This window comes from Canis lupus, chromosome 27 (genome assembly GCF_048164855.1).
Source record: "Canis lupus baileyi chromosome 27, mCanLup2.hap1, whole genome shotgun sequence".
NCBI classification, from domain to species: Eukaryota; Metazoa; Chordata; class Mammalia; order Carnivora; family Canidae; genus Canis; species Canis lupus.
This window is the reverse complement of record NC_132864.1, coordinates 15,840,894-15,865,436: the sequence shown is the minus strand read 5'-3', so window position 1 is coordinate 15,865,436 and position 24,543 is coordinate 15,840,894. Positions and strand designations below refer to the sequence as shown.

Sequence of the window (24,543 nt, the reverse complement as noted above, 5' to 3'; positions counted from 1 at the left end):
GGGAGAAGCAGGCTCCATGCAGGGAGCCTGATGTGGGACTCGATCCCAGGTCTCCAGGACCACACCCCAGGCTGAAGGCGGCACTAAATCGCTGAGCCACCGTGGCTGTCCCCTTTTCACTTTAAAGGATGATGATCTTCCATGTCAAATATTCTACAAAAATGTATTTTTTAAAGATATATTTATTTGAGAGATAGAGAGGGAGGGGAGGGGCAGGGGGGAGAGAGAACCCTGAGGCAGACTGCCCTGAGCAGAGAGCCCAACATGGGGCTAGATCTCACAACCCTGAGATCATGATCTGAGCCAAAAGCAAGAGTTGGGCACCCAACCCACTAAGCCACTCAGGTGTCCCTACAAAAATATTTTCAATGGCTACTTAGTAAACCATAATTTGAGTATTCCATAATTTATTAGGCATTTAGGTTACATCTGACTTTTTCATCTTTGAGACATAATGTGGTGATGAATATTTATGGAATAACACTTTCTTCGTATTTCTGCTCAGTCCTTCAGGCTATATTCCTATCATTGACATTATGAAATCAAAGGATATTGATATATTTATGGCTCTTGGTCTCTAATGCCTCAAAGCTTGATTCTTTTTTTTTTAATTTTTTAAAAATTTTTAAAAAGATTTATTTATTTATTCATTCAGAGAGAGCGAGAGAGAGGCAGAGACACAGGCAGAGGGAGAAGCAGGCCCCATGCAGGAAGCCCGATGCGGGACTCGATCCCGGGTCTCCAGGATCACACCCCAGGCCATAGGCGGCACTAAACCACTGCGCCACCGGGGCTGCCCTCAAAGCTTGATTCTTTTATTTTTTTTATTTATTTATGATAGTCACACAGGGAGAGAGAGAGAGAGGCAGAGACACAGGCAGAGGGAGAAGCAGGCTCCATGCACCGGGAGCCCGACATGGGATTTGATCCTAGGTCTCCAGGATCGCGCCCTGGGCCAAAGGCAGGTGCCAAACCGCTGCGCCACCCGGGGATCCCTCGAAGCTTGATTCTTATTAAAGCTTTTCCCCACTGCTTCAGCCCATTGGGATCTTTCCTCCTTCTAGAGTCATACAGCACTTGACGTATAATAAAGCCTAGCAAAGGACTAGGTGGGCATAATGGTGGCCAGGTCCCAAGATATTTCTCATGAAACAGAGCAGAGACTGGATCTTCACCCTTTTCTGTAGCTTCTGTAGCTTAAAACAAGAAACTAGTAATAAGTACTAATGGAGTCCAGCACAAGGCACCAATACTCACAGTTTTCACTTCCGTGTATGCCTGCAACCCATACTCTCCCAGCTCCCGGCCACTCCCAGACATCTTGTAGCCACCGAATGGTGACTGGGCCCCAAATACATCATAGCAGTTGATCCTAGAATTTGAAACAATATTTCAGAAGTAATTTTAGGAGGTATGTGTCATACCCCTCAGACCTCCTGAATTGCTCTAAAATATTGAGGAAAAATGGATGGGTCAAACCACAGTTATAACCAACCACGTAGGAGCCAAAACCAAATCACATGAAATAAAGCCATAAGTCATTGCCCGTCATGCTGTGGTCACAGATGGATGTTAGTAACAGGGTGCACCGCATCATAGCTTACCATTTTAATGAATCACTTTCGTTAATTAGGTACTAGGCTTTTCTTGCAGTTTTTAAAAATTATTAAATTTTAATTTAAAATTCACCACTTTGAGGTATGCAATTCAGTGGATATAGTAGATTCAGTGTTGTACAACCATCACCTGTATCTAATTCTAGAACATTCCTATCACCCCATAAAGAACCCTGTACCCCAAAGCAGCTATCCCCCACTGCCCCACCACCCTTCCAGCCCCTAGTCTATTTTCTGTTTCTATGGATTTGTTGATTCTGGACATTTCCTATAAATGGAATCACAAACTCTGTGGCCTTTTGTGTCTGGCTTCTTTCACTTAGTATCATGTTTTCAAGGTTTATCTATGCTTGTAGAATGTATCAGCACTTTATTCCTCCTTATAACTGAATGATATTCCACTGCATGGATAGACCATATTTTGTTCACCCATTCATCAACTGATGGACATTTAGGTTGTCTCCATCTGTTGAATATTGTCAATAATGTGGTATGAACATTCAGATTACTTTTTTATGTATATGTATGTTTTTATTTCTCTTGGGTATATATACCTAGGAGTAGAATTTCTGAGTCTTATGGTAATTCTACATTTAACCTACTGAGGAGCTGCCAGACTATTTCCCATAGTGGCTGCAATATTTTACATTCCCATCAGCAAAATGTGAGGGTTCAAATTTCTCTACATCCTCATCAACATTTGGTATTTTCTCTTCTTTTAAAATTACATCCTTCCTAGTGGGTGTGATGTAGGTGCTAAGCTCTTAAGACTAGTATTACACATAGGTATAGACCCTCAGCTTTGGTCTCCCGTTCTTGTGCAGCTTGGTAAGGAATGCCCACCCTAGTCATCCATCTGCTTGCCCAAGAACAAAGCTGCACTGGCATATGTACTAGAGGGAAGTTTAATCTCCTATAGTAGAGGGGATGGGAAATCTCATCTGCTATATCACACACTGACCCAGGAGAAACTGAGCTCAGAACCCCAAATTCTGCGGTATGAGCTAGATTCCAGAAGACCCTGGTTTGGGGATCCCTGCCTGGGCTGTAAGGGGCTGTCAGGAGGCTCTTACCACACAGTGCCAGCCTGGAGGGCTTGGGACAGATAATTGGCTTTGTCCAAGTCCTTGGTGAAGACAGCTGCAGCCAGCCCATACTTGGAATTATTGGCTCTCCCAATAACTTCCTCTATGGTCTTGAACTTCAGGATCTGCATCACTGGCCCAAAGATCTAGAGTAAAAGAGTACACAGTGGGGAGGGTGTGGCAGACACAGGAACCACCTACCATCCAGCTTTCACAGTGCTGAGCAGATGATTCCAGATGGAGCCCCCAGGCATACCCGAACAGTTCCACAGGGAGACAACAGCCCCCAAGCTCAATGAAGCAAAGGGAAGGAAGCTAATGGGCATTGGTTACATTCTATATGCCATGTGTTTTACTTAGTTGATCTTTTGTGAAAAAAACAGTGTCTCTGCTCTTGAGACATCCAGGTTTATCTTGTACTGTCCCTGCCCTATTCCTGGAAGGAGCCATTTCTTCAAGGAATCCCAGTTCTTTTTAGTGGAGAATGAGATTCAAAAGCCAACCCACAGTGTATTTGCTGCTGCCAGGGTGTGGTGGCTCTCAGCCCTATCAAGGCAGAGCCCTTGGGTGGAATGGTGTTCTGATATAAGCAGGGGGTTAGAAGGAACCATTTCTCTTGCACAAACGGTTCAATGAGTGCTGGGAGCCCACAGGAGTTCCTGGACTGCGTGGAAAGAAGGGTATCAGGAGAGGCTCTGTATAAGTGATAATCCAGCTGTGATACAACAGGGACAGAAACTGTCCAAACCAGAGTGGAGACTGGGAGCAGGGAAGAGGGAAATGGAGTTCCAGGCATAGACACACCCAGGGCCTATCCTTGTGAAATCCCATTTTCCACTAAAAGAAAGCAGGACTTCTTGAAGGAATGGCTGATTCCAGGACTGCCTGGGGAGTATCACAACAGAAGTGGGAGAAGAGTGCCAGGAACTCATCATAGTTGGAGCAGGACTGTGAGATGGGGCATCATGCATTTGGGTACCCCACCCCCAACCTTCTGGAAAAGTGGTATTTGCGATTTTTAAAAAAGCATCAGGGCAGCCCCAGTGGCTCAGAGGTTTAGTGCCGCCTTCAGCCTGGGGCGTGATCCTGGGGACATGGATCAAGTCCCATGTCGGGCTCCCTGCATGGAGCCTGCTTCTCTTTCCCATGTCTCTGCCCCCCGCCCCATAAATAAGTAAATAAAATCTTTTTTTAAAAAAAGCATCAAAGTAGTAATGATAAGAAAAGAGGCAGAACTCTATTGGACTTTTTGCCCTGATTCTGCATTTTAATATTATTCTATTTTGAATTATACATGAAAGGGGAAATATCTTCCCTGCAGAAGGCTGCTGAGGGGCCTAATCCATTGGAGGAAGGGGAGTAAGTGTGGACCCCATGAAGGCAGGGAACATGTCTTGCATAGCTCTGAATCCCCAGGGTCTGTAGAGAGCCTGGCACATAGATGGCATTCAATAAATATTTGTGAAATGAATGAATGAATGACAGAGCTGCTGCCCTACATTCATAATGAGTGCCAAGGGGGAGAACATCAGGAATCTTGCCATGTGGGGAATCACAGCCATGGGGTCTAGTCCAATGTCCCACTTATATGAAGATCATAAAAGGGCTGAGAAAAATCATCCCTTGACTCATGGCTCGCAGGGACCAGAACACAAAGGGCCTAGATGCTGTGCAAGGGAATTTGGAAGTTCTCCCCAGCAGTGCATAGCCATAGGGGTAGAAGAGGAGAGTAACCAAATCAGATAGAATCATAAATAATTTGTCTTAGGCACAGAGCCAGGATTTGGCCCAAAGCCAGCTGAGGAGTCATAGTATGAAGAAGCCAAACTTAAGTGTCCAATTCTCCTAAGAACATCCCCCTGAGGGTTGGCCCATGCTAACCTCCTCCTTGGCGATAGTCATGGTGTCTTGTACATCTCCAAACACGGTGGGCTGGATAAAGTAGCCTCGGTCAGCAGCCGCCCCTCCACCACACAATAGTTTCGCCCCCTCCTCCTTCCCAGATTTGATATAACCAAGGATCTTCTTAAACTGAGTTTCATCCACCTGTGGGGAAAAAAAGCCCAAAGTTTCAGAGATGCTAGACCCAGACCTCCCCTAGATTGAGGTTTAGAACCACACAGGCAATGAATGAGACAACTGAGCCATCAGCCAGGCTTAGAAATAAGCAAGGCTGAGTAAAGGAACTACAAAGGGCCAATAAATATAAGAAAAGGTTCAGGGGCGCCTGTGTGGCTCAGTGGTAGAGCGTCTGCCTTTGGCTCAGGTTGTGATTCCAGGGTCCTGGGATCAAGTCCTGCATTGGACTTTCTGCAAGAAGCCTGCTTCTCTCTCTACCTCTCTCTGTGTCTCTCGTGAGGAAAGAAAAGAAAAGAAGAAAATACATGTGCTTGCTTTGGCAGCACATACATTAAAATTGGAATTATAGAGAGGTTAACATGGCCCCTGTGCAAGGACGACATGCAGATTCATGAAGCATTCCAGATTAAAAAAAAAAGGTAAAAAAATATACTGACTGCAAGAGTAGGTTGTATAAATCCTAATATCCATATGTTCTTAGAAGGACTAATATAATGTCATTGTATCTCAATTAAAAAAAAAAAGGCCTATAAGCTAGTACAGCCCTTTTGGCAGGTACTTTGTTAATACTGGTCAAAAAATGAAATGCTCATGATCTTTGACCCAGCTATTTAACTTCTAGGAATTTATTCTACATGTCACAAAGGGACCTAAACAAGGATATTCACTGGGGAGCACTTTGTTTTTGTTTCTGTTTTTTTTTAAGATTTTATTTATTTATTCATAAGAAACAGAGAGAGAGAGAGAGAGGCAGAGACACAGGCAGAGGGAGAAGCAGGCTCCCTGCAGAGAACCCAACGTAGGACTTGATCCTGGGTCTTCAGGATCATGCCCTGGGCCGAAGGTGGCACTAAACCGCTGAGCCACTGGGCTGCCCTGGAGAGTACTTTGCAAAAGTAAAAAACAGAAACCATTCTAAGTATACATCAGTTGAGGGACTGGCTAAAATATTTACTGTATGTGTATATAATATATATCATGTCCCTGTTAATAACAGATCTGAGGCCCCTGGCTGGCTCAATCGGTAGATCATGGGACTCAATCTCAGGGTCTTGAGTTCAAGCCTCTTGTTGGGCATGGCGCCTAGTGGAGAAAAAAAAAAGTTTTGTGAACTGACCCAGAAAGATAGCCTAAGGTATTCTGTAAAGGTGGGGGGAGCTTGTAGATTATGTTATATAATCCTATTTTTGTTAAAAACAAACATACAAAAATGTAACTCTGTGTGTATGTATGGTTAATGGGGAATGGACATGGAAGGGAGCCAAGGGGGTCTTATTCTTTCCTTTAAACATGTTTAATTAAAATTTTATACAAGTTTACATTACTTTACTAATTAAGTAGCCACAAACTACAAAGAAAAATGAAAAAGAAAAAGATGTTGGGATTCAAAGTAGCACTATTCAGAAGTAGAAACAACCCAAGTACCCATCAGCTGTAAGTAGGTAAAGAAAATGTGATGTGTCTATACAATGGTATATTCCTCAGCCATAAAAAGGAATAAGCTATCGAGTCACAAAAAGACATGGAGGAAACTTAAATGCACATTGTTAAGTACACGAAGCCAATCTATAAAGGCTACACATACTGTATGGTTCCAGCTAGAAGACATTTTGGAAAAGGCAAAACTATGGAGACAGTAAACAGATCAGCCTCGGCTTGGGGGTAGGGGAAGGATGAATGGATAGAGCACAGAGGAATTTCAGGGCAGTGAACTACCCTGTATGATGGGGTGGTGGATACATGTCTTTATATATTTATCCATACCCACAGAATGCAACACCAAGAGAGAACCCTAAAGTAAACTATGGACTTTACTTAATAACAATATATCATATTGGCTCATTAGTTATAACAAATGTAGCACATTAATGCAAAATGTTAATAATCTGGGTAACTAGAGGGGTAAGGGGTGAAGGGGTATATGGGAACTCTGTACTCTCTGCTCATTTTTCTATAAACCCAAACTGCTATAAAAAATGTCTACTAAAAAAAAAAAAAAAAAAAAAAAAAGACTGGTCTTGGCCAACCCTGGAGCCTGGGAGTGGACACCAGTAGCAGACACCCTCAGGAGGATACAGCCTATAGAGAAGCACCCAAGGGCCCCAAAAGTAGATGTAGGGACTGGTGGGACCTGGGAGCACCCCTGACCCTGCGGACTCTGCTTCTTGCAGTGGGGTAGGTGGTGGCTGGAGGTGGCCAGCACAGGACCCTGTGAGGAAGAGCCCAGGACAGGCAGGGTCTAAGAACAATGCTGGAATAAGGCCCAGGACATGAGAGGAAATGGTGGGCAGAGGCACTATCTTTCTTTTTGTTGTAATTATTACTGACTTCATTTTTTTTTTAAGATTTATTTATTTATTCATGGGAAACACAGACTGAGAGAGAGGCAGAGACACAGGCAGAGGGAGAAACAGGCTCCTTGCAGGGAGCCCGATATGGGACTCGATCCCGGGTCCTGGGATCACAACCTGAGCCAAAGGCAGGCACCCAATCGCTGAGCCACTCAGGAGTCCCAACTGTAGTTTTGATTAAAATGAGTATGTGCTCAAGGTAAAGAAAAAAAAAGTATTTTAAATCAAGTATCTCAGTACAGCATAAAGTGAAGTAAAGTCGGGGTGCCTGGATGGCTGTCAGTTAAGTGTCTGCCTTCAGCTCAGGTCAAGCCCCATGTCTGCTCCTCACTCAGCAGGGAGTCTGCTTCTCCTTCTCCCTCTACCGCCTGCTTGCTCATGTGTGCTCTCTCTCTCAAATAAATAAAGTCTTTTAAAAAACCCAAAAAAGTAAAGTCCCTCTGCTACTCATGCCATGGCCTCTGCCCCACTCCCCAGAGAATCACAGTTAACAGATAGTATGTGTCCTTCTGGAAGATGCATTTTTATGCATGGCCAAAGGTCCAGGAAGCATGCAGTCTTTTTTACACAGACATTCCTAATATTTATTATGTGTATGAAATATACGAACTGGTTTCCATTATTGATTTCCACTTCAAAGCCAGTCTGTGAGTTAAGAAAGGTGGTTATTACAGAGGAGAGAACTTTGGCTCAGAAAGGGTACATGGCTTCCCAGGGACACACAGCTGGTACATACAGAGCTGAGACTTAAAGCCAAGCCTGCCTGCCTCTGAGTCTGAGACCCTTTCTGTTTCTCCATGCTGACTCCAGACACCCAGACCCATCTGCAGCAGGTGACCTTACCTGTGGCCCCTGCTCAGTCTGGCTGTCAAAGGGGTTCCCAACTACACGTGACTTGGCCCTGGCAACACTCCGCTCCACAAACTCAGCATAAACATCTTCTTGCACAAAGGTCCGGGAGCCGGCACAGCAGCACTGGCCCTGGTTGAAGAACAGGGCAAAGTGGGCCTGCTCTACGGCCCAGTTCACTGGGGAGGCAGAAAGGCAGCAATGAGAAGAGATGGAGGATGAGCCTGGCCCCAGTATCTGCCCACCCTCTTAACCTGTTTGTGGCACCAACAGCACTGGTGCCTCCTGGGTGCTAGGCAGTGCCAAACAAGACAGACCTGATCTCTCCCTTCCTGGGGTATGGACATCCAGCAGACAGACAGACAGACAGAGAGGAGGTCACAGCCCCCGTGGTAACAGAGACCAGGGTGGCAGAGGACCCAGCCAGCCCATAGCAGTCAGAGAAGGACAAATCGGGGTGCCTCGGCAGGACCAAGAAAAGGGGTATGAGGAAGAGGAGCAGCCTGGGCCAAGTCAAAGCATGCAGTACAGCTGGACAGCTAAGTAGCTCAGCCCAGCTGGGTGACGGGGAGCAAAGAGGAGAGACTGGGGACAGAGAGGGTCACGCAGGCTGGAGGGCCCTGCTGCAGACTCTGACCTTCATCCTGAGGCCAAGATGGAGGGGAGGCGGGGTGGCACAGACATGGAGTCCAAAGTTCGCCTAAGTGAACCGCAGTATGGATAGCAGTACGGCTGCCTGTAACCCACACCTCCTCCCTGCAAAACACTTACTGTCTGCATCTGACATGATGATATTGGGGCTCTTTCCTCCCAGCTCCAGGGTCACTCTCTTGAGGTTACTGTTCCCTGCAGCAACCTGGACTAGGTGGCCAACCTGTGGGCATGCAGGAACACAGAAGAGCACTCAGTAGGAAGGAAAAAGAACTCTTTTTTTTTTATTTTTTAAATTAATTAATTATTTATTTATTCATGATAGACACAGAGAGTGAGAGAGAGAGGCAGAGACACAGGCAGAGGGAGAAGCAGGCTCCATGCCGGGAGTCCGACACAGGACTCGATCCCAGGACCCCAGGATTGTGCCCTGGGCCAAAGGCAGGAGCCAAACTGCTGAGTCACCCAGGGATCCCCCAGACACTCTTTTAGACACAAGAGAGAGGACCCCACAACACGAGGGAGCAGCTGGATTACATGACTCCCTGGAGAATTTCACCAAATCTAGCTATTCACTTACCACTGCTGACCCCCGCCCCGAGCCTCTACGATGACAGTGACCATAACCACATGAGCAATGTAGCTTCTATGCTCTAAGTGCTGCCTGCATACCAGACCCTGTGCCAAGTGCTTTGTGTTCATTTAGTTCGGTCCTTGCAATGACCTCAAAGATAGGCATGACTCTTCGCCTTGGTTTAGGAATGTGGGAGCTGCAGCTCAGAGTGGCCAAGTCACCTGCCCAAAGTCACACAGCTGGTGAACGTGGAGTCACAGTTTACACTTGGGCAGTGTAAGTCCGTCACCAGTTCAAACCATGATCCTGCCTACTTCCCACAGTGTTAAGTGTGGTCCCCAGCCCATGGCATACTCCATGAGGGCAAGGATGGGGTGTTCGTCGCCTCCTTATTCCCAGAGCCTGGCACAAAGCTGCCCTGAACCTATCTGAATGAACGTATCTGTCTCTGTCAGGAAACCACCCCTCTGTGAGATTCTCAGCATGACCTTGAGGCATTAACTTGGGCAATAGAAAAGCAAGGGAAGGGATCCCTGGGTGGCGCAGCGGTCTGGCGCCTGCCTTTGGCCCGAGGCGCGATCCTGGAGACCCGGGATCGAATCCCACGTCGGGCTCACTGCATGGAGCCTGCTTCTCCCTCTGCCTGTGTCTCTGCCTCTCTGTCTCTCTCTTTGTGACTATCATGAATAAATAAATAAAATCTTTAAAAAAAAAAAAAAAAAAGAAAAGCAAGGGAAGAGCTGGGACTGTGCTATCTTGTCTTCTGTTCTGCTGTCCCAGAGCTGCCATCATTGAGCACAGACTGAATGATGGGCAGTATCTGTCTCCGGGGAAACGGTCTGAAGAGCACGTTCATTATGTTATTCAGTGTGCCTTCTCCGAAGTCAGGCAATGAGGCCTCCCAAGAATTCAAGGAGAGAGAGAGGCAGGTGCTCAGAGAGAGGGTGGCTCAGTCAGTTAAGCATCTACCTTCAGCTCAAGTCATGATCCCACAGTCCTGGGACTGAGCCCTGTATGGGGCTCCCTGCTCAGCGGGGAGTCTGCTTCTCCCTCTCCTTCTGCCCCTCCCCCTGATCTCTCTCTCAAATAAAATCTTAAAAAAAAAAAAAATAGAAAAAAAGGATTCAAAGAGAGGAAAAGGACACTCTTCAGGAGGAATTCTGTCCCTGCTTCAAAGGAGATGATGTGTTTGTTTTTTTTAATAATAAATTTATTTTCTTATTGGTGTTCAATTTGCCAACATACAGAATAACACCCAGTGCTCATCCCGTCAAGTGCCCCCCTCAGTGCCCGCCACCCAGTCACCCCCACCCCCCGCCCTCCTCCCCTTCCACCACCCCTAGTTCGTTTCCCAGAGTTAGGAGTCTTCCATGTTCTGTCTAAAGGAGACAATGTTAAAGGAATCCCCAGACATCTTATTTGTCCTTGTTTCTCCAGGGCCTGGCACAGAGCCACATGATACTCCTCACTCACTCATTCATTCCCTTGCTGAGTACTTACTCTGAGCTAGAACTTTACTGATCATGTCATAAACTTCATCGCCCTCGCTCCAATCCTGTGTGGTAGGTGCACCTATCCCCATGTTACAGAGGAGACAGGTGCTTCGGGAGGCTAAGTGACTTGCTCAAGGTCTCACAGCCAGTCAATGGCACTGAAACAGTAAGACTCCGGAGCATGTGATCTTCCCCACTACACCATATACACCATCTCCACCACCTAGATGTTGCCACCCTCATTTTATTTTTTAAACAGAAGATTTTTTTTTTTAAGATTTTATTTGTTTATTCATGACAGACACAGAGAGAGAGGCAGAGACACAGGCAGAGAGTGAAGCAGGCTCCACGCAGGGAGACCGATGTGGGACTCGATCCCAGGACTCCAGGATCATGCCCTGGGCTGAAGGCAGATACTCAACCACTGAGCCACCCAGGCATCCCACCACTCTCATTTTAAAGACAACAAATGGAACCCCAAAGACACTCAGTGAATGACCCCATATCATAATGGCAAGGCTGGGCTCTAGATGGTCTCGGCCTCTTTATTCCACGTGGGATGCTGGCCCCCCACAACAGCAGCCAGAGTGTCAACCAACCCACAGAGGGCTGCACCCTGACAGTCCCTGTTGGCACATGCAGGGCCTTGTACTCAGGCTACTCTGAGGCAGTCCTGGAAGGCCCTCCATGCATTACCCAGAGACTAATCTTCAATGTTCTCTGAGGACAGTGGGAACTAGGGCCAAATGTGCCACAAGCTTGAGGTCCTGGTGATGCCTTACCTCGGTGGAGCCTGTGAAGGCCACTTTGTCCACATCCTCGTGGGAGGCGATGGCAGCCCCAGCTGTGGGGCCAAATCCAGGAATAATATTGACCACGCCAGGAGGAAAGCCAGCCTGTAGGCAAACAGCCAGGGACACTGGGAGTCATTCTCCTGCTCCAAAGGCTTAGATAGAACACACACCCTTCCCAGAAAGGCTAAGCTGCCTGCCCAGGCCCCAGGTAAGCAGACACCAGTCTTGTGGGACACAGCTCAGAAATTCCAAATGGTACAGCAGAGAACCTGGTGGGGTCCCTGTGAGTGTTGTCCCTCCCCAGTGGCATTCACCTAGAGCAATTTTCATTTTTCAGAGGGGTCTGGCAGTGAAGCACAGTGTAGACAACAGGTAAGAGGGGCCACTTCAGCTGGCCTGTGATGAGGTATGGGGAGGTGTCAGTCCCTGGTCTATAAATACCTGCCCCACTTTGGAGCCCCCAAAACCTCTCCTAAGAACCCCCAAGGAGCAAGCATGTATAAGGGCATTCAGAGATCAAGACAGACACAAAGCCACACACCTCCTTAATCAGGTTGGCCACATACAGGGCAGTGAGTGGAGTCTGCTCAGCTACCTTCATCACAATCACATTTCCGGTCGCCAGAGCTGGGCCCAGTTTCCAGGCTTGCATCAGGAGGGGGAAGTTCCACTGCAATAAACAACATGTTCTCCTAGAATCGAAGCTGAGAGCTGCATCAGCCAGGGGATGTGGCAGCCCAGGGAGGAGAAGCCTCACTGACTTCTCTGACCCCCTTCTGCTACCCTCACAACTCAGTTGTGAGCTTAAGACAGATGGACATGGCAGGTGGATGAGAACAAGAATGACTCATGCTCATTAGAGCTTTTCCCATAGTAGGCTCCATGCTATGTTGTTGCATTTTATCCACCACTGCCTTCCTCCCCTTCTCCACTGCCCTAAGAGTGCTATGTTCCCTTCTGCTTTTCAGATAACGAAACCGAGTCTTACAGGGTTAAGTGATTCGCCCAAAGTCAGAGTCCACACACGGCAGACTGGTTGGCTTTGTTAAAGCCTGTGTTTTTAACCACCATCCAGGCCACCTTCCCACATCACTCCGCAGACCCTCCCAACCTTTGCAATCAGCCTGTCCAAGATCGCTGCATCTCAAGGCACTCCTGATAAACCTTCATTCGTTAATTATGAGGCTAATACTTACTGGAATGATCTGCCCGCACACCCCGACAGGTTCATGGCGGGTATAACTGAAAAAGTCCCCATCGATAGGAATGGTTTTCCCATGGTACTTATCAGCCCAGCCAGCATAGTAACTAAAAAAACAAAAATACCAAAAAACAAAAATTAAGCTTAATCCATGACTTTCAGGGACCCCTGTAAACCGTGGCAGAAAGAGAAGACTCATACAGGCCCAATTAAGTTTTTCTGATCATTGCCCTTGCTCTTGGCTTATTCCAAGAAAAGACTTTCTGGGTAACTGCTAGGATCACAGTAATCCACTCTGGTCAACTAACTCTAAGCCTCAGAATCACCTGGGATGCTTGTGAAAAACACCATATTCAAGGTGCCTACTTCTAACCTACTCAATCCGGAGCTCCAAGGCTGATTCCCCAGGAATTGGTGTTTTTAATAAGCATTCAGATTAAACTGTGACTGTTGAACCAGTCCAGCACCACAAGACTAGCATTTGAGAACCACGGGTTGAATCTGGTAAGGAAGTGAAAACCTATCCAATGGCTAGCACTTCCTGTGTGCAGAGTCCTAAAGTCAGACTGAGGGAACAGCCACCAGAAACAAATCCTCACCTGGCCCAAGCCCTAGACACAGGGACACAGGTGACAGAAAAGCTCAGCACATGAGTGTGGGGGAGAAATGAGCAGCATGGGTTTCCAGTATGTAATGGTTAAATTTTCAGGGAAGTAGGAAAAACAAGAGAAGGAAAAAGATGAAATGTGGGGTAAAAGGAAGAGCTCTGAAATGACTGGGATGGCAACACAAGTCTGAGCCCCAAGCTGACCTGGCTTTGAACACAGGGCTGTGAGCCTGGGGAGAAAAACAGCTAGGGAGTCGCCAATCTAGCCAAGGGAAGGCACTGCCGGCTTCCTTCCTCCCCGTCAGTATTACTTGTGTTTTGCAGGCCCCAGAATGGTTACTTAATCAGCACAAAGGCATATTCCTAAAACTCAGGAAGGCACAGGATGGAGCCTGAGCTTCACCAGGTTGCTCTCCTGGGGCATCCTCGCAGAGCAATCTAATCTTGGCACTACTGTCATTCGGGGCTGGAAAATTATTTGCTCTGTGGGCCATGCTGTGCACTGTAGGCTTTTTAGCAGCCTCTATGGCCTCAATGCACTAGATACCAGTAGCACTCCCCCTTCCCCCTCCCCGCTCGGGCTGTGACAATCAAAAGTGTCTCCAGACATTGTCAATTGTCACCCAGGAGACAGGACTACTCTGGTTGAGAACCCATTATGTTGTCCAACCCCTACTTTTCTGGTATTGCTTCTTCCCCTCCAACTCTGTCCACAGGGTCACAGGGGGAACAGTCCAGTCATTATTTACACAATGATCTGTCCACCGGAACCATAGCTGGTCAGGCTTGAGGCCAACCAGTGAGGGTAGCATTTGGCCCCTGCTTCTGGCATTAAAAATTTGGCATTTGGCAGGAATTTGGCACTAGGACTAAGGGGTTGCAGTGTAGTCTGGTAGGATCATGCATACAAAAGCAAGCCTAGGCAAGGGGCAGCCAGGTTCTAGCAAACACACTGGCCCCAAAGGCAGCCAGGGAAAACTGAGAAGATGAAGCAAGAGGGCTGAGAGGAGCCACAGTATGGCTTGGTGGCCTCCTGGATTTAAGACCCCTAAGTCTCCGCAGTGCCTGAGTCAAGCCGAGTCTTTGTTACCTCCAACCAAAAGGACCCTAACAAAGCTCTTATTCCTCATCCTGTATTTCTTGGTCATTAAGACATTTGATTACGCTAATCCAAAAGCTAGCAAGGAGAAGGAAATAATAAAGACTAAAGCAGAGGCAGATGAAAGGGAGACCAGGAAAACAACAGAGGAAATCAACAAAACCAAAAGGGGGTTCTTCGAAAACTCACCAACTTGACAAACCTTTCACTAGACTAAGACAAAAAGGCAGAAGACACAAACAGCTGAAATCAGAAGTGAAAAAAAAGAATCACCACGGACCGCACAGAGATAAAAAGGCTTTTAAGAGACTATATGAACAATTGTAGCCAACAAATTAGATAACCTACATGAAATGGACAAATTCCACCTAACAGAAAATTACTGAAACTGCCTCTAGAAAAAAAGAGAAAACACTTATGAGTAACTTGCTGTTTTGACACTGAGGGGTTTTCTCATAAGATAGTCTCAGCAAACATGTTTCTCCCACTCCTGTAATCCTGTTACATTATTCTATTTCTGGCTCCCCCCCGCCCCCCACAACACCTGCTCCCATGTGGTGCAGCCAGAACAAGAAGCAGGAAGCCTGAGCCCATACCGGAGGCATCTGAGGACCATGTCCAGATCCACAAGGTAAGAGATGACATAGGGCTTGCCATTATCCAGGGTCTCCAAGGCCTGAGAAAAAGAGAACGGTCAGCACAGGCATAGGACTGAGTCAAAGCGATTGGTGACAACTGGTGCCCAAGCTCAGCACAGACCAAGAAGGGCTGATGGCCACTCTGTGCCACTGAATGCTGTGGCACTTCTGGCCCAAAACCCCTCCCTCTCCAAAGGTGGAAGAATGAGGGGTGAGGAGAAGAATGGTGTACCAGTTTCACATGTGGTCATTTCATATGCACATGTTTTCTAGGTTTGGCTCTAAGCCAAATGCAGGTAAGAAAAGACAAACATGAGAGCTGAGAGAGCAAAGTGCCAGTGAATAATAACGTGAAGCATTTATCACAAGTATTAAGAGTGCTAGAAAGGAGAAGCCCAGATGCCCAGCCCAGTCTGAGAAACACCCTCCCTCTAGGCTAAAATCTGAAGGATATGTAGGAGGTAAGTAGGCAAAGGGGAAGGTAAAAATGATGACCAAGGGAAGAGCACCCCAAGCAGAAGGATGTGCAAAGGCCCCAATGGCTCAAAGAAGCCTGGCAGTCAAGCCATTGAGGGAAAGGTGGTGAGCTGAGTTCTGTGTGTGAGGGCCACAGCCCGTCATTAGTTGGGAGACAGAGTCAGACAAGGCAGGGCCTTGTAGACCATGTGGAGGGAATAGGGCATTATCCTAAGGATATATAGAAAACTTGAGAGTGGAGCACCATGGTATAATTTGCCTTCTAGAAGGTTCACTCTGGCTGCTATATGCAGATTGGATTGGGGAGTGGTGGGAAAAGGGCTTTGCCTCCTGGTTTCTTCCGCCTGTGGCAGCCAGAGAGAAGGCCCACCACACACACAGGGGCTCCGAGGGAGGCGTCTATCCCTGGGGGTTTCAGGGAAGGCTCCCCATTGTAGCACCCCTCCCTGCCCCCCATCTCCTCCTTTCTTAGCCATCATAGGAGACAATAAGAGGCTCCTCTAATTGGAATAGCGGTGTACCCCAAGTGTCCGGCCTATGCCATTCTGATCTGTTACATGTCAGCCATGCAGCCCCTTCCTGGCTGTCTGTGGGATGCTCTGAGCCTATTCACCACATGGGATGAGAGAGGAGGGGGCTGAAAACTCACTGCCAGATAGGTCCGGTCTCGCTCAATCAGATCTGCCAGGCGGTTCAGCAAGCGGCCTCTGTCAGATGCGTCCATGCGGCGCCAGGGTGAACCTAGCTGGAAGGCAGCCCGGGCAGCCTTTACTGCCTTGTCCACATCTTCCTGGAAAACATCCACCAAGACAGCTGAGGCCTTCTCAGTGAGAACTGCCTCCAAATATCATTCACCCCACTGCCAAGCACACCCACAGGGCTTTAGTCAATATCGTGTGGAAACCTGCCCCAAACACCCCTTCCCCACCATGAAGGGCTCTGCCTGACAAGCTTCAGACTCTCCTTTCCAGGAGTTATGAAGAGAATGAGGACCTGACAGTTTCTGTTCCTGTATTTTCATTTCAGAATTCCCCAAAGAGTTTTAGAGGGAAACATTCAGGCATCATTGCTTAGAATTTGACCATTTTCCCCATCTTTGTAAGAAAGCAAGCCCAGAGAACCTAACCATTCCTTCTAAAATAACTGGCAGTCTCCACTAAACACAGGTTTAACCACCTTCCCTCTCCTCTGGGGAAGCAGTAAAATCATCACAGCTAGCATTTTTCATATTGGGAGATGTGTATCAGGAGGTTTGGGAGCATGGTTTTCATTAATATTAAATATATTTACCATCAGACTACCTTATAAGCCAGAAAAGTACTGTATTCACATTTGCTTTTAGCAGAGGGAGCAGGGCTTTATACACGAATATAGAAAACTGTCTTAAAGCAGAGGTCAAGGACCATTCTTAAATTATTTCCAGTGCCTCTTCTTTTTAAAAATTTATTTATTTATTTTAGAGAGGGAGTGAGCATGAGTTGGGGCAGAGGGAGAAAGAGAGAACCCCAAGCAGACTGCCCAGTGAGTATAGAGCTCAGGGGACCCTGAGATCATGACCTGAACCGAAACCAAGAGTCAGACGTTCAACCAACAGAGCCACCTGGACGTCCTGCAAGTATGTACAATTCCAATAGAATATACTACCAACACCAGGCTAGATCTTAGGAGACCAAATTCTAGTCCACAAGATTCCTCTATCTAGGTGTGTACCTCCCTTCTCTGACCTACCTTCTAGGACTAGAAACGACAGACTGGATTAGATGTCCCAAATTCAGTTGCAAGTCTACAATTCCACAGCTGTCTGAATGACTGAACCTGGGTATAATCTAGTACCTTTGCCTGAAGGAAGAGTTTCTGTTGATTCATTTACTCAAAAGATATTCATTGGCATTTTGAGTCATGAAAGTAATGCACACGGCAAAGTTTGAACCACATAAAAACATATAAAGTAAAAAATGAAACCATCCTTGCCTGTTCCCGCCCTAAGGGAGATCACCAGTTCTCACCTTATCTCCTTCAGCTACCTGACAGATGACTTCTCCAGTGGATGGATTGATGGTGGGGAACGTTTTCTTGCTAACAGCATCGTGCCACTCATTGTTTATGAAGATCTACAACGAGAAGGAAGAAAGTTCTTAGATCGGCTCTCAACCCAACAATGACAACCAGCAATATAAATTAAAAAATCACAATGTGAATTAGCCTCAGAGGAATGTGGCATGAGGTTTAAAGCCCCAGCCCTGGAGACTACCAAGTTCAAATGCCCAGTCTGCCAAGCAACCTTGGGTAAGTCATTTGACCTTGTTCTTGTTGATCTGAGAAATGAAGAGAATGTACCTACCATATCCATTTATCCATATTGTTGTATAAGATGTCAAAACTCAGTGGCTTAAATGATTCATTATTCTCTCACAATTGCATCCATTGATTGGGCTCAGCTGCACAGGGCTTGCCTGGGCTCACAGAGCAGAGATGCCCTGGATGGGCAAGAGAGCTTCTGCACCACATGTCTGCTTGGGCCTCCTGGCTGTATGGCAGACTCAGGCTAGTCAGCTTTCTCCTAGGACAGCTGGCTTCCCCAGAGAGTGTTCCAAGAGACTCAGGCAGAAGCTGAAAGGCTTCCTAAGATCCAGCTTCTGAAGTCACACGACCTCATTTCTTCCACTGATCAGTGCGAGTCACAGGCCCAGTCCAGATCGCAGGGGAGGGGGTGGGGGGAGCCTCCACTACTCCTTGGGAGGAGCAGTAAAAAATTTGCAATCATCTCTCCTCTGCCACACCACTGTACAGTGTTGTTGTGAGAAAGGAGTCAGATTATTCTTTTACCATTCAGTAAATATGGAGTGAACATCTGCGATAGGCCAGGCACTGTTCTAAGGCTAAAGACACTGTAGAAACTAAAGCCAGTAAGGACCTTTGTCTCTCATGGACCTGGTGTTCTGTTCTGGTGGATACAGACAGTAGAGAAGCAATCAAATACACAAGACAGATTGCAGTGGTAGGTACAAAGAAGGAAAACGGGATCCACAGAGACTACTAAAGTAGGGGAAGATAAAGAACTTTAGATAGGATGGTTGGGAGGGTCTCTCTGATAAGTAGATATTTCACTCAAGTCCTGACTGATGACAAGAAACCAAAAACAGGAAAAGTGGAAGGATTAACAGTTGAGGCAGCAACAAGAGCAAGTGCAAAGGCCCTGGGATAGGAATAAGTCTAGTGCATTTGAGAAAAAACAAAAGTGGCCAGAGTTACCTGAAAACCAAGAAGGAAGGGCTAGTAGATGGATGAGAGAGGAGGGTGAGTCCTGTGAAGGCCTCAGTTCAGCACCTGGCAGCAATCATTGCTGTTGCTGTTGTGAGGATTAACAGCAACCAGGTCTGGAGAGAGACTGTACACTGATTTAATTAGGCCAATGCCAGGGAGACGGAAGCCCCTTCATTCACTCAGAGAAAAGATCCTTATCCAAAGCTGCTTAATTAAATGCCAAAAATCACTCTCTGCTTCTAAGAGCCAAGCAATATTCTCAAGGAACTCTCTCAGCAAGCTGTTCCCTTTCAGGCTGGGGAAGCTGGTCTGAGAGTGGCAGATACTTTGTCACCTCACCAGGGCTGAATAAAGGTCACAGTCAGGGTGAACAGCAGTTCAAGGCCACTCTGCCTTCCTTCCTCAAGGGCTCTCCTTGACCCCAGCATCCCAGCATGTCCTGACTCTGGCTTAGAACCCTGGCAAGTCATCTCCAGTTACCCTGGGCCAGAATTCAGGACCATAAACACAACCAAGCCACTAAGCAGGGAGGGGCTTGCCTGGCTCCATGGTCAAGAGCAGGGTCAGGACGAGCACCCAGATGAACTGGGGCTCTTTTGATCCTAGTTGCATCATATGGGCACTCCACCTCCCTGTGCTTTCGCTTCCTCACCTACAGAGTGGAAATCACTGCAGGACCCCTCATAAGGTGGTGTGTGAGGGCTCCAGGTAGGTGTATGCGCCAAGCTTTGGGGCAGCAGGGAGTAGGTGTGCAATGCTGCGGTGGTGCCAGTGGGACCTGACAACTTGGGAAGGAGCTGATTAGGAAGAGATCTACCAGGAGTCACTTTCTCAGGCTCAAATCTGGCATTTTGGCACAATTCCTGCCCATGATCAGAGCAGAATCCGAAGCTATACACACCCCTACAGTCAAAGGCTCTTGGCATTAGCCAGACTCTTTGGAAGTATGTTTGTGCGGGTTCACATTAGTTGCCTGATAATTAATCTTGAGAGAAACAACACCTTTGTTGCTGAGAAGCAAGCAACCAACCGCTTCCAGTGGCAGAAAGAGCTCTGGCTTGAACCGAGTGGCTCTGTGTCGAGTTCTCCAAGCCCTGTGCACAAGCTCCCATGAGAACTGGCTTCCCCCTCCTGCCAATTTCCAAGGCCAGTGCTCTTCACCTGGTTCTCCTCCAGCTGCAGCCTCCAGTCAGAGCCCAGGTCTGCCTTCAAAGAAGTCAGCACTCCAACTTCCTCGCTCCATCTGCATGGTTGACTTACTGCCCAACAGCAGGTTTGATTTTGAAGGTTTTTTTCTGGGCAGTGTAAAAAGCACCAGCCTCTGAGCCCCCACAGACCTGGGTTCAAATCTCAACTCTGCCCCTCACTGGCTGTGACCTTGGGCCAATCCCTTCCCTTCCAGATGCTTCATCAGTCCCTGGGGAGAATGTCTGGGGCGGGGGCTGATGTGAGGATTAAATGTAACAAGGGGTGTAAAGCTCCTGAGCCAGGACCCTGTGTACACAGTGGCTCTTACCACAGCAGCCACCACAACAAAACTCTGGATCCTGTGGCTCTCTCAGGTCAAAGATTTTTAGGAGCAAAAGCCCGGCAGATCTCTATGCCTCTGCCTGTTATTCCCTATACCATAGCATACTAAATTAGTGTGTCCCAAAAAAGTTTTAATTGTTATTTTGCAAATATCAGGAACTATGAAGCAGAGAGGCAGGCCAGTCAGGTGAACCCCCCAGTCTTCACCCCTTCCTCCCTGGTCAGGGCCCACACTGTTTTCCTGATCTTCCAAGAAGCCTGTAAGAGGGGGGGAGGAGCAAGATGGCGGAAGAGTAGGGTCTCCAAATCACCTGTCTCCACCAAACTACCTAGAAAACCTTCAAATTATCCTGAAAATCTATGAATTCGGCCTGAGATTTAAAGAGAGACCAGCTGGAATGCTACAGTGAGAAGAATTCGCGCTTCTATCAAGGTAGGAAGACGGGGAAAAAGAAATAAAGGAACAAAGGCCTCCAAGGGGGAGGGGCCCGCGAGGAGCCGGGCTGAGGCCGGGGGAGTGTCCCCAGGACAGGAGAGCCCCGTCCCGGAGACGCAGGAGCTGCACCGACCTTCCCGGGGGAAAGGGGCTCGCAGGGAATTGGAGCAGGACCCAGGAGGGCGGGGATGCCCTCGGGCTCCCGGGGACAGTAACAGCAACTGCGCGCCCAGGAGAGTGCGCCGAGCTCCCTAAGGGCTGCAGCGCGCACGGCGGGACCCGGCGGGACCCGGAGCAGCTGAAGGGGCTCGGGCGGCGGCTCCGCGGAGGGGGCTGCGCGGCCCCGGGAGCAGCTCGGAGGGGCTCGGGCAGAGGAAGAGGCTCCGTGCGGAGGGGGCTGCGCGGTTCCAGGAGCAGCTCGGAGGGGCTCGGGCGGCGGCTCCGCGGAGGGGGCTGCGGGGCCCGGGAGCGCGAATCCAACAGCGCAGGCCCCGGAGCACAGGGCGCCGGGACACAGCCCAGGATCCCGCCTCCCCCGGGACAGGCAGAGGCCGGGAGGGCCCAGGACAGCAAGGACGCTCCTGCCCCAGCTGAGCACATCAGCGGCCCCGCCCCGGAGCCTCCAGGCCCTGCAGACGGAGTTCCTGCCGGAGCTGAATCCAGGTTTCCAGAGCTGCCCCGCCACTGGGGCTGTTCCTCCTGCGGCCTCACGGGGTAAAAAACCCCCACTGAGCCCTGCACCAGGCAGGGGCACAGCAGCTCCCCCAACTGCTAACACCTGAAAATCAGCACAACAGGCCCCTCCCCCAGAACACCAGCTAGACGGACAACTTCCAGGAGAAGCCAAGGGACTTAAAGTACACAGAATCAGAAGATACTCCCCGGTGGTTCTTTTTTTGTTTGTTTTTTTGTTTTTGTTTTTGTTTTGTTTTGCTTTTTGATTTGTTTCCTTCCCCCACCCCCTTTTTTTTCTCCTTTCTTTTTCTTTCTCTTTTTCTTCTTTTTTTTTTTTTCGTTTTTTTTTTCTTTTTCTTCCCTTTTTTTTTCCTCTTTCTCTTTTCTTTCCTTCTTTCTCTCCTCTCTTTTTCTCTTTTTCCCAATACAACTTGCTTTTGGCCACTCTGCACTGAGCAAAATGACTAGAAGGAAAACCTCACCTCAAAAGAAAGAATCAGAAACAGTCCTCTCTCCCACAGAGTTACAAAATCTGGATTACAATTCAATGTCAGAAAGCCAATTCAGAAGCACTATTATACAGCTACTGGTGGCTCTAGAAAAAAGTATAAAGGACTCAAGAGACTTCATGACTGCAGAATTTAGAGCTAATCAGGCAGAAATTAAAAATCAATTGAATGAGATGCAATCCAAACTAGAAGTCCTAACGACGAGGGTTAACGAGGTGGAAGAACGAGTGAGTGACCTAGAAGACAAGTTGATAGCAAAGAGGGAAACTGAGGAAAAAAGAGACAAACAATTAAAAGACCATGAAGATAGATTAAGGGAAATAAACGACAGCCTGAGGAAGAAAAACCTACGTTTAATTGGGGTTCCCGAGGGCGCCGAAAGGGACAGAGGGCCAGAATATGTATTTGAACAAATTCTAGCTGAAAACTTTCCTAATCTGGGAAGGGAAACAGGCATTCACATCCAGGAAATAGAGAGATCCCCCCCTAAAATCAATAAAAACCATTCAACACCTCGACATTTAATTGTGAAGCTTGCAAATTCCAAAGATAAGGAGAAGATCCTTAAAGCAGCAAGAGACAAGAAATCCCTGACTTTTATGGGGAGGAGTATTAGGGTAACAGCAGACCTCTCCACAGAGACCTGGCAGGCCAGAAAGGGCTGGCAGGATATATTCAGGGCCCTAAATGAGAAGAACATGCAACCAAGAATACTTTATCCAGCAAGGCTCTCATTCAAAATGGAAGGAGAGATAAAGAGCTTCCAAGACAGGCAGCAACTAAAAGAATATGTGACCTCCAAACCAGCTCTGCAAGAAATTTTAAGGGGGCCTCTTAAAATTCCCCTTTAAGAAGAAGTTCAGTGGAACAGTCCACAAAAACAAAGACTGAATAGATATCATGATGACACTAAAATCATATCTCTCAATAGTAACTCTGAATGTGAACGGGCTTAATGACCCCATCAAAAGGCGCAGGGTTTCAGACTGGATAAAAAAGCAGGACCCATCTATTTGCTGTCTACAAGAGACTCATTTTAGACAGAAGGACACCTACAGCCTGAAAATAAAAGGTTGGAGAACCATTTACCATTCGAATGGTCCTCAAAAGAAAGCAGGGGTAGCCATCCTTATATCAGATAAACTAAAATTTACCCCAAAGACTGTAGTGAGAGATGAAGAGGGACACTATATCATACTTAAAGGATCTATTCAACAAGAGGACTTAACAATCCTCAATATATATGCTCCGAATGTGGGAGCTGCCAAATATATAAATCAATTATTAACCAAAGTGAAGAAATACTTAGATAATAATACACTTATACTTGGTGACTTCAATCTAGCTCTTTCTATACTCGATAGGTCTTCTAAGCAAAACATCTCCAAAGAAACAAGAGCTTTAAATGATACACTGGACCAGATGGATTTCACAGATATCTACAGAACTTTACATCCAAACTCAACTGAATACACATTCTTCTCAAGCGCACATGGAACTTTCTCCAGAATAGACCACATATTGGGTCACAAATCGGGTCTGAACCGATACCAAAAGATTGGGATTGTCCCCTGCATATTCTCGGACCATAATGCCTTGAAATTAGAACTAAATCACAACAAGAAGTTTGGAAGGACCTCAAACACATGGAGGTTAAGGACCATCCTGCTAAAAGATAAAAGGGTCAACCAGGAAATTAAGGAAGAATTAAAAAGATTCATGGAAACTAATGAGAATGAAGATACAACCGTTCAAAATCTTTGGGATGCAGCAAAAGCAGTCCTAAGGGGGAAATACATCGCAATACAAGCATCCATTCAAAAACTGGAAAGAACTCAAATACAAAAGCTAACCTTACACATAAAGGAGCTAGAGAAAAAACAGCAAATAGATCCTACACCCAAGAGAAGAAGGGAGTTAATAAAGATTCGAGCAGAACTCAACGAAATCGAGACCAGAAGAACTGTGGAACAGATCAACAGAACCAGGAGTTGGTTCTTTGAAAGAATTAATAAGATAGATAAACCATTAGCCAGCCTTATTAAAAAGAAGAGAGAGAAGACTCAAATTAATAAAATCATGAATGAGAAAGGAGAGATCACTACCAACACCAAGGAAATACAAACGATTTTAAAAACATATTATGAACAGCTATACGCCAATAAATTAGGCAATCTAGAAGAAATGGACACATTCCTGGAAAGCCACAAACTACCAAAACTGGAACAGGAAGAAATAGAAAACCTGAACAGGCCAATAACCAGGGAGGAAATTGAAGCAGTCATCAAAAACCTCCCAAGACACAAGAGTCCAGGGCCAGATGGCTTCCCAGGAGAATTTTATCAAACGTTTAAAGAAGAAATCATACCTATTCTCCTAAAGCTGTTTGGAAAGATAGAAAGAGATGGAGTACTTCCAAATTCGTTCTATGAAGCCAGCATCACCTTAATTCCAAAGCCAGACAAAGACCCCACCAAAAAGGAGAATTACAGACCAATATCCCTGATGAACATGGATGCAAAAATTCTCAACAAGATACTGGCCAATAGGATCCAACAGTACATTAAGAAAATTATTCACCATGACCAAGTAGGATTTATCCCTGGGACACAAGG

At 47.0% G+C, this 24,543-nt stretch overlaps 1 protein-coding gene and 1 non-coding gene across 3 annotated transcripts in view; one reads left to right on the top strand and one right to left on the bottom strand.

Annotated features, from left to right (window-relative positions):
- The window catches only part of ALDH2 (aldehyde dehydrogenase 2 family member), a 41,090-nt gene that overhangs the window by 5,695 nt on the left and 10,852 nt on the right, over nt 1-24,543 (bottom strand). For both annotated transcript variants that reach the window (XM_072802548.1, XM_072802549.1), the window contains exons 2-12: nt 17,521-17,625; nt 16,164-16,304; nt 14,996-15,075; nt 12,689-12,800; nt 12,034-12,162; nt 11,481-11,594; nt 8,752-8,854; nt 7,975-8,159; nt 4,583-4,747; nt 2,690-2,847; nt 1,258-1,372 (exon numbers count right to left, since the gene is read on the bottom strand). In XM_072802548.1, coding sequence (XP_072658649.1) covers nt 1,258-1,372; nt 2,690-2,847; nt 4,583-4,747; nt 7,975-8,159; nt 8,752-8,854; nt 11,481-11,594; nt 12,034-12,162; nt 12,689-12,800; nt 14,996-15,075; nt 16,164-16,304; nt 17,521-17,625 — 1,407 coding nt within the window. The remainder of the gene's footprint in view (nt 1-1,257; nt 1,373-2,689; nt 2,848-4,582; nt 4,748-7,974; nt 8,160-8,751; nt 8,855-11,480; nt 11,595-12,033; nt 12,163-12,688; nt 12,801-14,995; nt 15,076-16,163; nt 16,305-17,520; nt 17,626-24,543) is intronic.
- On the top strand, nt 5,088-5,191 carry LOC140619863 (U6 spliceosomal RNA). Its single transcript, XR_012019669.1, has one exon. It is a non-coding gene; the product is annotated as a U6 spliceosomal RNA (small nuclear RNA).